General features: G+C 41.4%; 1 protein-coding gene across 2 annotated transcripts in view; it reads right to left on the reverse strand.

Moving 5' to 3' along the window:
* The window catches only part of ANK3 (ankyrin 3), a 366,464-nt gene that overhangs the window by 164,984 nt on the left and 187,253 nt on the right, over positions 1-14,227 (reverse strand). For both annotated transcript variants that reach the window (XM_070470691.1, XM_070470692.1), the window contains exons 10-14: positions 11,697-11,894; positions 9,669-9,767; positions 7,109-7,207; positions 4,638-4,736; positions 1,070-1,267 (exon numbers count right to left, since the gene is read on the reverse strand). In XM_070470691.1, coding sequence (XP_070326792.1) covers positions 1,070-1,267; positions 4,638-4,736; positions 7,109-7,207; positions 9,669-9,767; positions 11,697-11,894 — 693 coding nt within the window. The remainder of the gene's footprint in view (positions 1-1,069; positions 1,268-4,637; positions 4,737-7,108; positions 7,208-9,668; positions 9,768-11,696; positions 11,895-14,227) is intronic.

Consider the following 14,227-nt stretch of genomic DNA (forward strand, 5'->3'; position numbering starts at 1 on the left):
TCATGCCTCAGCTACTGCAGGTGAACTGAAACATAACACATGGTTCTATCCCAATAAATATGTAAGTTGGATGCCGAGAGTTGACTAGCTCCTCTCTCCTACTTCCAATTCCTACAAGGATCTGGGTATCAACCAGTTAGTCACCGTGCACCACTAGGGCTCCAAGCACAAGGCAGGGACTAGAGGGTTATCAACATATTTGACCTCATGGGACTATAACCATCTAAAGACAGGGGGCAGCTGGCATAGTGGAAGGGCTGGGGCACTCAAAATGTCATCACCCATTACTCTTTTTTCTCACATTAAGTAAGATCCAGGAACTTGCATCTCTACTGAAAAGCCTAAAGAATCACAGGGGGTGAATTCTGAAGAAGTCATAGTTTGTTCAGATAATTTTCCAAGTATTTGTAAATACTGTAATTATCTTCAGCATTGATCACACATTAATGCTTCTTCTCTGCCTTCCTATAAGAGAGTATAACACCAGTTTCTAGCTTTCTGAGACATGCCATGGGCCAGGTCATCTTGCTATCACACTCACTAGGTTTACATAGGATCAAAGAAAAACTCTAAATTTTGCGTTCTCAACTGTGTGTCAGCGTCGGAGTTGAGATTTTAAACTGCAAGGCATCAGAGTTGAGATTTTAAAAAACCATAAATCAGAAAAGACAGCAACAACAACAAAGCAGCAATGACAGCAAACCAAGAAAAATCTACCTCCTGCTTTGAAAGTACTATAAAAACCATTGGATAATGTGGTTTGTCGACCTGGCCTCAGCAAGAGAAACTTGTGGCTATGTTTTTAAACCACCATTTAAAACTATCAAATAATTTGCAAGAAATATCTGACTCCGGACATCAATAAGGCTTCATTAGAAGATAATAAAATGTAAGGTACATATACATACAACAAGCTACCCCGCCCCACCCCAGGACTTTGCTGGTCATGTTAATGCCGGGATCCAAGCATATATGCTGTTGTACAGCTTTTCTACCTATTACTGTACAGGAAACTGTAAAGAGAATGTATTTGGGGGACACAGCAGGATTCTAAGACTGACTTTCATACCTTTGTTGTTATAGATAAAGATGCGCCATGATCCAAAAGGAATGCTGCGACGTCCTCATGTCCCTCTCGCGCGGCAAGGTGCAGTGGGGTGTACCCCGAAGTTGTCGCTGCGTTTGGAGAAGCTCCTTGCTGCAACAACTGCTGTACTATATCCGCTTTCCCCAGTCGGGCAGAAATGTGGAGCGGGGTTTGGTCATCCTAAAGGGCAAGGTAAGAATGCAGGTCTGATGACATGAGAAAACAACGGTGCTGTCGTGAAAAATACAGCAAACTTCGCTGCTTGGTATGAGAGGCTACGTTCAACTCTGACACAATACTACAAAGAACCTCATTTATCTTTTCCTTAAGTTTCAGAAAGGTGATGATGGTGGATTTAAGCATCTTAAATACCCTTTGAGTAACCTGTAGAATAGAATTGTGAAAGGCATTTCTTTTAAGAAATTATCCCCACTCACTTATCCCTGCTATACTTTATCAATTTTTTTCATCTCTAATGATTCTTTTTTGGTGGGAGAGGGGACATAAGGGAATGTATCCTGGGAAAACTGAAATACCTGGGAGGGATAACCTCCAGCAGTTATCACACACTCATTGAGAATGAATTATTCTATTGGTGCTGCCTTCCCACAATCAAAAGTGGGGAGAGGGGGTAACCAGGATGGTTGAGGAAGGCTCCCAGCTGAAAGGTCTGATGAGGGCTGATAACCTTCTTTCCTCTGCTTGCCGAGTTGTCATCCTGGCATAAGCTGCATTGGCCTGGAGTGGAGGGCCCCCTATTACAGTTCACCCAAGGACATGAGGCACTCATAAGTCCTGCACCCTGAGGGCCTTATCCTCACATTGGAGGTACATCTTTTCCTCGTTTGCCCAAAGATGCTCTCTGGAGAGAAATCCCCTACTAGAATGTGAACAGGTCCAGGCCAATACTTTCGGTAGGTCAAGTAGACAGTTAAGGCTGGAGCACAGAACACTGCTTTGCACAGGTAAGTAAAAGGAGGGTCAAGGTCAAAGCAAGAGAGTCTGTGTAACTAGTAGGAAGCATGAGAGGTTAGCGGAGATGCCGCAAGGAAGACCAGAAACACCAAAAACAGAAAGAGATAACTGCTAAAACAAAAAACCTCATATAACTCTACTATTGCCGCGATCACCGTTAAACATCAGCTGAGAGTGCATGCCCCAGGCTCTGTACTAGGTACTCCACCTTGCATTAATTCATTCATCATCACAGCAACTCTATCAGTTACAACCGTCATTACTCCCATTTTGTATATGAGGAAACTCGAGAAGGGAATGGGGCACAGAAATGTCAACTTGCCCAGTGTTACATGGCTAGTAAATGACAACAAAGATTCAAACCCAGGCAGTCTGGCTGATGCATACTGTCTCTTTAACGAAATAACTAAAAATCTTATGGTCAATTTCAGTTTGTAGGTTAAACCATTTCTTAGATGACATGCTTCATATGTAACAACACTCAAAAATGTGAGGTTTCTTGTAATGGTAGAGTACAGCATCTCTTAACCATTCCACTTAACTGGTTTAGCAGATTAACCAACATCCTTTAGATCAGGGGTCAGAACAGCATAATCTAGGGGCCAAATCCAGCTGCACTTGTGTTTATTAATAAAGTTTTATTGAAACACAGTCTTGTCCATCTGCTGATGTATTCAATTATGTCCATCTATCACTGCTTTTGTCCTGTAACAACAGAGGTGAGTGGCTGTGACAGAGACTATGTATACTGAGAAGCCTAAAATATTTACAATTAGATACTTGACAGAACGTTTGCTAAGCTCTGTTTCTAGGTCATCTGTACAATCTGCCAACTGGCACCACAGTACACTGGACACTCAAGGTTATGGTCTGCTGCCTAGAGCATCGCCGTCTTTGTACCCACACGTGGACTGTATGTTTACAAAGACCTAGCTGTCTTTGTTCTTACACTAATGTGTTTATACTCTTTTACCAGTTTGTACTATATTTGCATCAATTACTTTAACTATATATTTATATAGTTAAAAATATAACTATATTTATATTTTTATAAATATATTTTAAATATGAAAATATATTTTATAAATGTAAAAATATATAAATTATAAAAAAACATAACTCTTAACAGGTAAAATATAAGTAAAAATATAAAGGAAATAAAAATAAAGGAAAAAAATAAAAAATAAAGGAAAGGCTTTATTTTCCCCTAAGAATACTAAGGTAAAAGCCTTGGAGAGCCTTGGTAGAAGTTGATAAATACCAATTATGGTCAAGTTAGATATGGGTAGGAGAGCTGAATGGGCTTCCCAGGTGGTGCTAGTGGTAAAGAACACGCCTGCTAATGCAAGAGATGAAAGAGACACGGGTTGGATCCCTGGGTTGGGGAGATCCCCTAGAAGAGGGCATGGCAACCCATTCCAGTATTCTTGCCTGGAGAATCCCATGGACAGAGGAGCCTAGCAGGCTACAGTCCATAGGGTTGAGAAGAGTTGGACATGATTGAAGCGGCTTGGCTTGCATGCATGCAGGAGAACTGGATATACTGGAGGACAATGTTAAAAGTCGAGGAATATTCTATACTCAGACTGCTTCACAAATGCTTCAGTCTCCTCTCCATTTAACCCCAAACTAGAAACTGCAAAGTATATACATAAATGACAAATAGATGTACATTTGAATATTGAAGGGCTAAAATTAAATACCTTAGGTATTTATGTATCTATGATTCCTGACCAAAATTGCCATTTGATAACTGGACCAACTATGCAGACAGATAGTGACAGCAAGTTTCTTCTGGTGGGTAAATGCCAGGCAGACAATGACGCATTCAAACTCAGTCCTGACCTTCTTCTATATTCTATGTTCCATGAACAACTCTGACCAAGTCTCAGAGTTTATGGATTCACAACTTGTGGAGAAAATGTTGCTGCTGTTGCTGTTTAATTGCTAAGTCGTGTCCAACTCTTAGCAACCCCATGGACTGTAGCCCGCCAGGCTCCTGTGTCCATGGGATTTCCCAGACAAGAATACTTGAGTGGGTTGCCATTTCCTTCTCCAGGGGATCTTCCCGACCTAAGGATCAAACCTGAGTCTCCTGCATTGGCAGGTGGATGCATTACCAGTGAGCCACCAGGGAAGCCCTGGAGAAAAACTTAAAACTCCCCTTTCCCTTTTGTGGCTGTGACAGCCGACATCTAAGTCAACCAAAAGAACTCAATTGTGCTTCCAAACTATGCCTGTGCTAGAAACTTTGTGCACGAGCCTCTCTTCACAGAGTGCAAACAACTCTGGGTCAATTCTAGGCTTGGTTTCTAAGTTGTTAGGGATGAGCAATGTGCCAAGGACACAGAGTTCTTTCTGGCACAAAGCTCTTGTTCTATTTCATTTTGTTAAATAATTGAGTGGACATGGGGAGCAAAGGGATGTTTTCAACATCCCTGGGGTAGAGACTTTTGTCACTGGTGGTGGTCATTACTCTAGAAGAGTGATCCTGGAAGAGAGCATGCATATGTTTAAAGGTTTTATTAAAATCATTTCTTCTCTTGGTAGCAAACAAAGCACGCGTGGCACATACCTTAGCTTTAGCTTCTACCTGAGCTCCGTCTTGCACCAGATACCGCACGACTTCAGCCTGACCGGACCGAGCTGCCATGTGCAGGGCTGTCTCTCCTCTCTGGGGAACAGGAGCCAAAGTGAGTTAAGACAGCTCTAAAGACTGGCATATTTTCTTTACATAAAGTTTGTGATGGAGGTTTTGGTTTAAATAAAAGGTAGTCCCAAGCACTTCCTTACTGAAAATAGGGAAGAAGGGAAATGAAATGCACAAGAATTGCCCAGAAGCCTGGCCCACGATAGACAACTTCAGCGTGAAGTCCACAGAGCACGGCAGGATTGGAAACTCAATAATCTACAATGCCGCGTCACTGGGGTTCAAAGGCAAATGCAACAGGACCAAGCAGGAGACTGAATGAGTAAAGAGAGCAGGTGGAGAGTGTTCTTGGAGGGAGGCCAGGTCCTGTCCTGCTCGAGGGAGGCACCCCTACCTGGCATGGGCAGACTGCAGCAGTAAATCTTTGGGATGCCAGTTGTATCATGCCTCACCTTTCTATTTTTCAAAAATAGTAGCAGTCTGGGACATCTGTGTACATTTCTTGAGTGTTGGGCAAAAAATCAGAGTTCAAAACAAAGCAAAAACTGCTGCATAAGCAACACAAAATAAACCGAAGGCCAGATTCGACATGTCCTTGGTTTGCGCTCCCTGCTTTATCTCAACAGGTCATTATCCTATTCTTCGAGCATTATCCCAAGGGGTTATTTTCTTTGTCACTGGACTTTCCCCACCTCTGCTGCTTTTCACCAGGTAGACTTTAATTCAGATGATCTCATTTTTAAAAATGAAACAACATAGAAAACACACATGGATCAAAATGTTAAAATCAAATATACTCTTCCACACAGAAGTGATGCCCACTTTTAAATAACTTTTATAAATTTTGCTTTGCTTTGTAGGATATTCATCTCCGTGGAAGGATACGCAGAGATATGGTTCACATGGAACTTGCTGCTGTTATTACTGGAAAGCGTCTGAGGATGGAGCTGACCATGTTACGCAGTGTTCTCTTTGTAAAGGAAAACACTCTCTCCCTGGCATAAGTACCAGGGAAGACTGCATTCAGCTGGGATCTGGTCTGTTTCTATCTTGTGGATGTGCTGAGCCCAGCTGCTGAAGACAGAGCCTCATTGGACGTCTGCCCTCAAGGGTGGAGGCACGGGCTCTTAGGGTTTGCCCTGTCTGTGCCAGCATGCTGTTTGTTTTACTTTTATTTCTTTAGTGCCCATGAATCCAACTAACATCCTTATGCTCGTGTCTGGGGTGCCAATATTATTAGGATGTTATACTTAAAATCCTACAAAACAAGGTCAAGGGCCACATGCAGATCGAGAGTAATAAGCTACTCCTTTGACATTTACTATGTTCCATGGGTTTGTGACACAATACCAAACACACTAAAGAGAAATTACTTCAAAGTTACTTGAAATCACAATAAGGAGAGTGTTGGAACTACTTTCTCAGCATGAAATACTTCTTATCTGTTTTAATTTTACCGAAGTATAGTTGATATACAATGTTGTGTTAACTTCTGCTAATCGGCCAAGTTTGACTCAGTCATACACATATATATATATTCTTTTTCATATACTTTTCACTACAGTTTATCACAGGATATTGAATATAATTCCCTGCACTGTATGTATGACCTTGTTTATCCATTTTATATAAATAGCTTTTATTTGTTAATTCCAGACTCCCAAGCCTTCCCTCCCAATCCTGCCCCCCCTTGGCAACCACAGGTCTGTTCTCTATGTCTGTGAGTCTGTTTCTGCTTCATAGATAGGTTCATTTGTGTCATATTTTAGACTGCACATATAAGTGAAATCATATGGTATTTGTCTTTCTCTTTCTGACTTACTTCGCTTAGTATGATAATCTCTAGGTCCGTCAATGCATGAAACACTTCTTAATGCTTCTATTGAAAAAGAAAACTCTCCCTTTCCAGAAAACTTTATTTTTTGAAGTATAATATTTAGTAGTAATCTACACAGCCCCTAAGTCTTAGCAATTTGTGACCAGTTAGTGACTGGGCTTCCCTGGTAGCTCAGACAGTAAAGGGTCCGCCTACAATGCAGGAGACCTGGGTTCGATCCCTGGGTCGGGAAGATCCCCTGCAGAAGGAAATGGCAACCCACTCCAGTATTCTTGCCTGGAAAATCCCATGGACTGAGGATCCTGGTAGGCTATAGTCCATGGGATCGCAAAGAATCGGACACGACTGAGCGACTTCACTTCAGCTCACTTCATTTACTGAATGGATCTTGTCGTTGAAGTAAAGGAAACCACAGGTATTCTCAAAATTCTGTCCTTTTAAGTAGTCAAGTTAAATAGTAATTAATTTACTTACAACAAAAAATAAGTAGATTGAGAGTAATCTTTTCCAGTTTCAAAAATACTCACAATTGGACCTACTTTCTTCAAAGGATACTTACCACGTTAGTGGTATTTGGTGAGGCTCCATGATGCATTAGTTGTGACACGATATTTACATGCCCCATGAAGGCAGCAACATGGATTGGGGTAAGGCCCGACTGGAGGAGAAAAGGGAAATGTCAGCTTGTTGGCTTATTTTCAAAACGATTTGTCCGCCTGCTTATCTGTCTGCCTGGCTGCAATTTTATCCATCCATCCTTTCAATATTAAGACAACCAACTTACTGATCAGATCAGAAAACATCAAGACATCACCACCATGTCTTAGATTCTATATGGCAAATGTACCAATAATCATCATTTCCCTAAAGCAGGTTCCATGATTATGAAAGGCCTATGTCATAACTACTAAAGACTTATTTCACACATCTTATACAGCTCTATGAAGAAAACTTTAGACAGAAATACCTTGAAGGTTTTTCCCTTTATTAAATCTTCCTTATCTACATGGATATGTTTGCATGTGTGTATGCATGTGTGTGATTACACACACAGTAGCAAAAAAGTCAACTTTTTTTTCAGATCCTATTCTGGCCTTTAATAAGGGTTCTCATGTACTCAGAATAACTGATTGTATTATACAGGAAAGAGCAGGTCGGAACACAAAGCCATCCCTCTAAGAAATGAGCAGATAAGCATTAAAGGTCTCAATCATTCAAATTTTTAACTTTCTGAGTATTGTAAAGTGATATAATTAAGGCAAATATAACAATGGTCACTAGACTAGACCTTCATTTTTTGTGTGTGCTTTAAAGTCCTACGTACACACATACCTCAAAACACTGGTTCTTCTTATATAAAATGATTCCATTTCAAATGTTTCAGGATTTAATTTCACTTACACCATGAACATCATAACTTGAAAAAAAAATTTAATATAGCCAGAAAAAAGCTGAGAGAGAAGAAGACGACGAATTTCAACTGAAATTTGAGTAATGTCAAAAAAGATGTGTAAGGAATTCTATACAATGAAAGGGAGACAGAAGACAAGAATTCTAGTTGTCAGACTTCAAGTAGTGGCAACTGAGGAAAACAAGAGGAAGGAGAATTGTGTTTTCATTTGGTGCTTCTTCCCTCTGGCAGGCAAAGTCTAATTAGGACATTGTCGGCACCACCTTTCTAAGGCCTCAGGGAGCGACAGAGCCGACAGCGGAACTTCACCGCAGGCTGGCGTCTCTGGACACTCCCTTAGACACCAGTCAGAAATCTCCTTTTATTTCAGAGTCCATCAAAATCTTTAAAAAGGGCCGCCATGCACTGAGAATAAACTTACTGTTTTCTAATTGGAATAACTGGGTGCCTACCAGGGAGCCAGAAAACTCATAAAAGAGCAAATCAGTATTAATATTTTCCATCATTTAGTATTGTAAAGTTGAGAAGGTTAGAAATCAAGGTAAATAATTCATTTCTGGATAAGAAACTGAGGCAAAGCAGCAATGACTAGATTAAACCTTAGTGTCTACATTTGCTTCAAATTCTAGAGTCTTTAATGATGCAGTCAACGAACCTTTACTGGATGATCTACTATGGAATCTACCATGTTGTGGGTACATTAAGCTCAGTAAGAGTCAGGCCTGCCTTGGTGGAGCCTGCAGTTTTGGGGTGTCAGAGGGTGGGGAGTGCGACTGGGTCATAAGTAAGCCAGTTGGACAAGTGCTGGACAAGTGCTTTGATGGAAATACACCTAGGATGTGGTGATGGTCCCCAGGAGGAGCTCCGGGACCAGATCAAGGGTTAGGGAAGGACTCCTGGAGAAGGTGGCCCCAGATGTGGTCCTCGAAGACATGCAGGACTAGCCTGGAGGCAGGTGACACATGGAGGGTATGGAGATGCGGGGTGAACAAAGGGAGTCCAGTCTAGGGAAGGCCAATAGCTAAAATCCAACAGGACCAGAATGCTACAGGTGGGTGGGGGACGGGTAAGTCTGGAGGGTGGATGCCAGACTGTTTTCCTTGCTGCAGGCTCAGCCCTGATCCCAATAGATGGCTTCTCTGAGTTCTGTGTCGGTTTATATGAAAGAAACCTAGAGCTACCCTTTGACTAACTTCAGAAACTCTGTGTTTCATTAATTCTGAGTTTTCCCAGAGAGCAATCCACGGTGGCACATGTAATCCTCTGTTGTTGGAGGCTGGGCTGCACGCTGTAAAATATTTCGTTGCAACTCTGGCCTCTCGCCACTAGATGCCAGTAGCACCATCCAGTTGTGACGACGAGAGACTTTCCCAGACAGCCAAGTGCCTCAGGGCGGGGCAAATCCACCCCCAGACAGGGCTTGAGAAGCACTGCATTAGATTTCACGTGAATTATACTTGGCGATGGCACCCCGCCAGCACGATGCATGTGTTCGGGTTATGCTTCTGGTATGGCGTTGTACTGAGTATTTGCACTCTCCTCCCACACTCTTGTCTGCTCTCCTAAGAACTGGCAGCCCTTTCGGGAAGGGTTCAGAAAGTGCTATGACAACCACACACAGTACAACTAGCAGGTCGTCAGGGAGGGTACTGGGACTCTGGCTGCTGAGGCTATACATGGGGAACCCCAGAAATCCTCCTCTCCTCACCTCGGTTACAGCTTGGATGGATGCACCGTGTTTTAGAAGGAGTTCCATCACTTTAATTCGATTCTTCTTGCAGGCAATGTGAAGAGGGGTAAAGCCATTCTGCAACAGAAAAAGACCCAGACCTATTTGATTACATTCCATTGAGATCCACTTCCTGTACACAGTAAAATACCTCTGCAAAAGTGATGTCTGTAAAGATTTGGAAATGAGCAAAAAACAATGAGAGCAAAAATAATTGAATATAGGTTCTTTTCTGGAAGCACAGGTAGTCTACCTGCTCCCAGGAACCCAACGTGCCCTGATAATCATGAACAGGAAGCAAAAAATTTTGGTCATAGGTTCTCAGTAGTTAAGGCAAAATGGTCATGCATCTTTTTAAATTTTTTAAAGATTTTTTTTATGTGAACCATTTTTTTTTTTTAAGTCTTTACTGAATTTGTTACAATATTGCTTCTGCTTTATGCTTTGGTTTTTTGGCTGCAAGGATGTGAGATCGTAGCTCCCTGAGCAGGGCTCACACCTGCATCCCCCACTTTGGAAGGTGGAGTCTTAACCACTGGACTGCCAGGGAAGTCACTCATCCATCTTTTTAGATTATTTTACTCTGGAATTTACCCTTCCAAATATGTCCCTCCTTCACCTCAAAAACATAGACTAAAAACATCTGGGCCAAAAATTTGTCCAAGGGAGCAAAAAGTTAAACAACTCAACATTAGTTAGAACATTTGGTTTAATATTTAATCAAATAAAGGAACTTGGTTTTTAACAAATTACCTACCTAGCCGTACTACCTGCTAAGTGAGACCATGGGGCATATTTTTGTCAGCACAGAGAACTGCAGCCTCTCAGGATGCATCATGAAAACCGCAGGTGCTTCTGTGGAGGTTTTGAGACCACTTACCAGGCCATAGTCCATCCTAGGATGACAGGCTACAACCTCCATAACCGCCTTCTGCTGTGAAATCTTCAGTCAGAGGAAAATGAGGGTCAGAGCCCACACCCTGTTGTAAGGCTTCTTTTCTTGTATGGAAAAATGAGTCATGGTGCTCATTTCTTTTCCTCCCTTCTCAGAATTCAAAGATATGTGCGATATCCTGGGCCAGTAAGCAGCTCTTAAAATGCTGCTCCAGGAAAAGCCTTTAGAATCACAAAGGCCGTGGAGCTGCCCAGGGTCTGAAGGGCTCCTTCCTGCCCATTCTTTCCTGGCCACTCCAAATTTCAGAGCCCACAGACTGCCAGAGGTGATGAGTTGAAAGGGAGCAGAGCCCCTTCCTAAAATGGTCGATCACATGACAGCCCTGACCACAAAATTGCTAGTAAACACATAGGTTTTCCCTAACATTTGGTGACATATTTTTTTCCTAAACATGAGTGTTTCTTCTGAACTAACTTTAAACAGCTTACTAAATTGGGGCATTTATTTTTCTAAAGACAACAAATAGCATATCATTGTGAAAACCAAACTATATAGTAAAGCTCAAGGTTAAAATAGCAAATCATTCTAGGAGTTAAGACTCCAAAACTAGATCAAAATTTTGATTTGCATCTCAATGAAAAGAAGATGACAGGTGGTATTTCATTACCTTACATGGTTAACATCACATCAGATTTCCACTCACAACTTCCTAGACTTCTCATGTTCAAGGTTTATTTTTTATCATTTGCCTCATATTTTTAGATCTCAAAAAAACTTTAATTCACAGAGTTATCACTTTATCTACCAGAAGATAAGTTGACCAACTCAGTCTTTTTGTACTTGTACAGTCTTTGGGTTTATTTACATAAAAGAATCACAAATGTGACTATAAAGAGGCTAATGATTTAAATCAGCCTCACCAGCCTTGCTTATGTTGGAAATAAAAGGGTTTATAAATTTACAAGAAGGCTACTTGAAGGTTGACAAGAAGTATATACTTTACTAAACTAGACCTTCCATTTTCACCTGCTGAAAAAGAGTCCCTTTGCATGTAGGGGTAGCATGTGGTCAGCAAGACAACATAGGCTGGACTTGTGAGCTGAGCCACTCACCAGGGCTTTGGCGTTGGGATTAGCTTTCTTGTCCAAGAGAACCTTGGCCACTTTGTAATGGCCACAGTGGGCAGCTACGTGCAGGGCGGTCAGGTAGTCATTGGTGACGTCATCCACAGGAACATTATGCTGGAGGAGAAGCTGGACACAGTTTAAATGATCCCCCTGTGTAGCCATGTGCAGTGGAGACAGTCCATTCTGGAACACAGAAGAAAAGTGGAGTTGACTGTTTTATCTTTCATTTGCAAATGGGCCCCCAAAAAACGTAGTACAAATATGAACAGATGAAAACCCTAGATTTACACATGGAAATACCATCTCTTTTTAAAAGGTTTTACGGCAACTGTTTTGAACAGCAGTTCCTTTCCAAACTAGTCCTCCCATGTGTTATATCAATCAAAAATAAAATTTCAAAGATAATTTCTTTCTCGAATTTAAAAATGGTGTGACATTTGGCCAGTGGAAATCTCTTCATGCTATCAAACTGTAAATGAAATGTAGACAAAATGATAATACTATCAGGAAAATCTTAAGTCTGGCTATTTGACGATATAGAAGAAATGATTATTAGTTGGGATGTATTCTGGTTATTTAAAGAGTCCTCAGCTCTTAGACATGATGTATTGAAGTGTTTACTGGTGAGAGAGGGTTCACTATGAAACAATGCATGGATATTGCCGTCCAGGGAGTAGCTGCTGGTGGAGACCTAGCACATGGCCCACATGCTGTGAATCAGGAAGCTGACTGATGTGTACTGAGGGCTTTATTTTGCTATTTTTTCTGCACATGTTTGAAAATTTTGTAATAACAAGATTTTCCATGACTTGAAAAGATAAAAGCAGTGTAAACTGCACTAAGGGCCACTACTAATTGCATCCCCAATGAAATGGAATTCTGACTGTGTGGATCACAACAAACTGTGGAAAATTCTTCAAGAGATGGGAATACCAGACCACCTGAGCTGCCTCCTGAGAAATCTGTGTGCAGGTCAGGAAGCAACAGTTAGAACTGGACCTGGAACAACAGACTGGTTCCAAATAGGAAAAAGAGTACATCAAGGCTGTATATTGTCATTCTGCTTATTTAACTTATATGTAGAGTACCTCAGTAGAAATGCTGGGCTGGATGAAGCACAAGCTAGAATCAAGATTGCTGGGAGAAATATCAATAACCTCAGATATGCAGATGATACCACCCTTATGGCAGAAAGTGAAGAAGAACTAAAGAGCCTCTTGATGAAAGTGAAAGAGGAGAGTGAAAAAGTTGACTTAAAGCTCAACATTCAGAAAACTAAGATCATGGCATCTGGTCCCATCCTTTCACGGCAAATAGATGGGGAAACAGTGGCAACAGTGACAGACTTCATTTTGGGGGGCTCCAAAATCACTGCAGATGGTGACTGCAGCCATGAAATTAAAAGACACTTACTCCTTGAAAGGAAAGTTATGACCAACCTAGACAGCATATTGAAAAGCAGAGACATTACTTTGCCAACAAAGGTCTGTCTAGTCAAGGCTATGGTTTTTCCAGTGGTCATGTATGGATGTGAGAGTTGGACTATAAAGAAAGCTGAGCGCTGAAGAATTGATGCTTTTGAACTGTGGTGTTGGAGAAGACTCTTGAGAGTCCCTTGGACTGCAAGGGGATCAAATCAGTCCATCCTAAAGGAAATCAGTCCTGAATACTCATTGGAAGGACTGATGTTAAAGCTGAAACTCCAATACTTTGACCACCTGATGTGAAGAACTGACTCATTTGAAAAGACCCTAATGCTGGGAAAGATTGAAGGCAGAAGGAGAAGGGGACAACAGAGGATGAGATGGTTGGATGGCATCACTGACTCAATGGACATGAGTTTGAGTGATTTCTGGGAGTTGGTGATGGACAGGGAGGCCTGGCGTGCTACAGTTCATGGGGTCTCGAAGAGTCAGACATGACTGAATGACTGAACTGAATTGAACTGAACTATTTAAGACTGAAAAGGATAAAATAAAGGCAGGGACAGACTGGTATTCACTAGACTGATTTTTATTTGCTAATTCTATATTACTAATACTTATTATTGACTTGATCAATTTTTAAGAAAGCTCTAAATACAGCACATCTCTTCTCACATCAGTGTAGAAAGGACAACTTTTCCCTTTTCCATCAGTCTGGTGCCCCCATGTGTTTACGACAAGGAAAGGCAAGCCTCTGACAAACTAATATTCAATTAACTGGGTTCAAGGACAGGTCATCGTGGGCAGTAAGCAACACATTCATTTAGATTGCTGAGAGAGGGCATGAGTAGGACACAAGGTAAATAAAACCTTTAAAAAGGCTTAGCATGACACTTAGCACTCAGTACATGTTTCTCAACAAAGGCAACAACAAGCTATTAGATAGATATCAGTCTTTTCAGGCATGCTTTCTCTAAATATGGGGGCAACATGGAGCGGCCTGGGGAAATTTCCAGAGAATCCAGTTATCAAGAGAGGCTTTAGTAATTAATGTAACTTGGTTTAACCTACTTGGGGGGAAAAGTGACAGTA

The sequence above is a fragment of the Odocoileus virginianus genome, chromosome 7 (genome assembly GCF_023699985.2).
Source record: "Odocoileus virginianus isolate 20LAN1187 ecotype Illinois chromosome 7, Ovbor_1.2, whole genome shotgun sequence".
Taxonomy (NCBI): domain Eukaryota; kingdom Metazoa; phylum Chordata; class Mammalia; order Artiodactyla; family Cervidae; genus Odocoileus; species Odocoileus virginianus.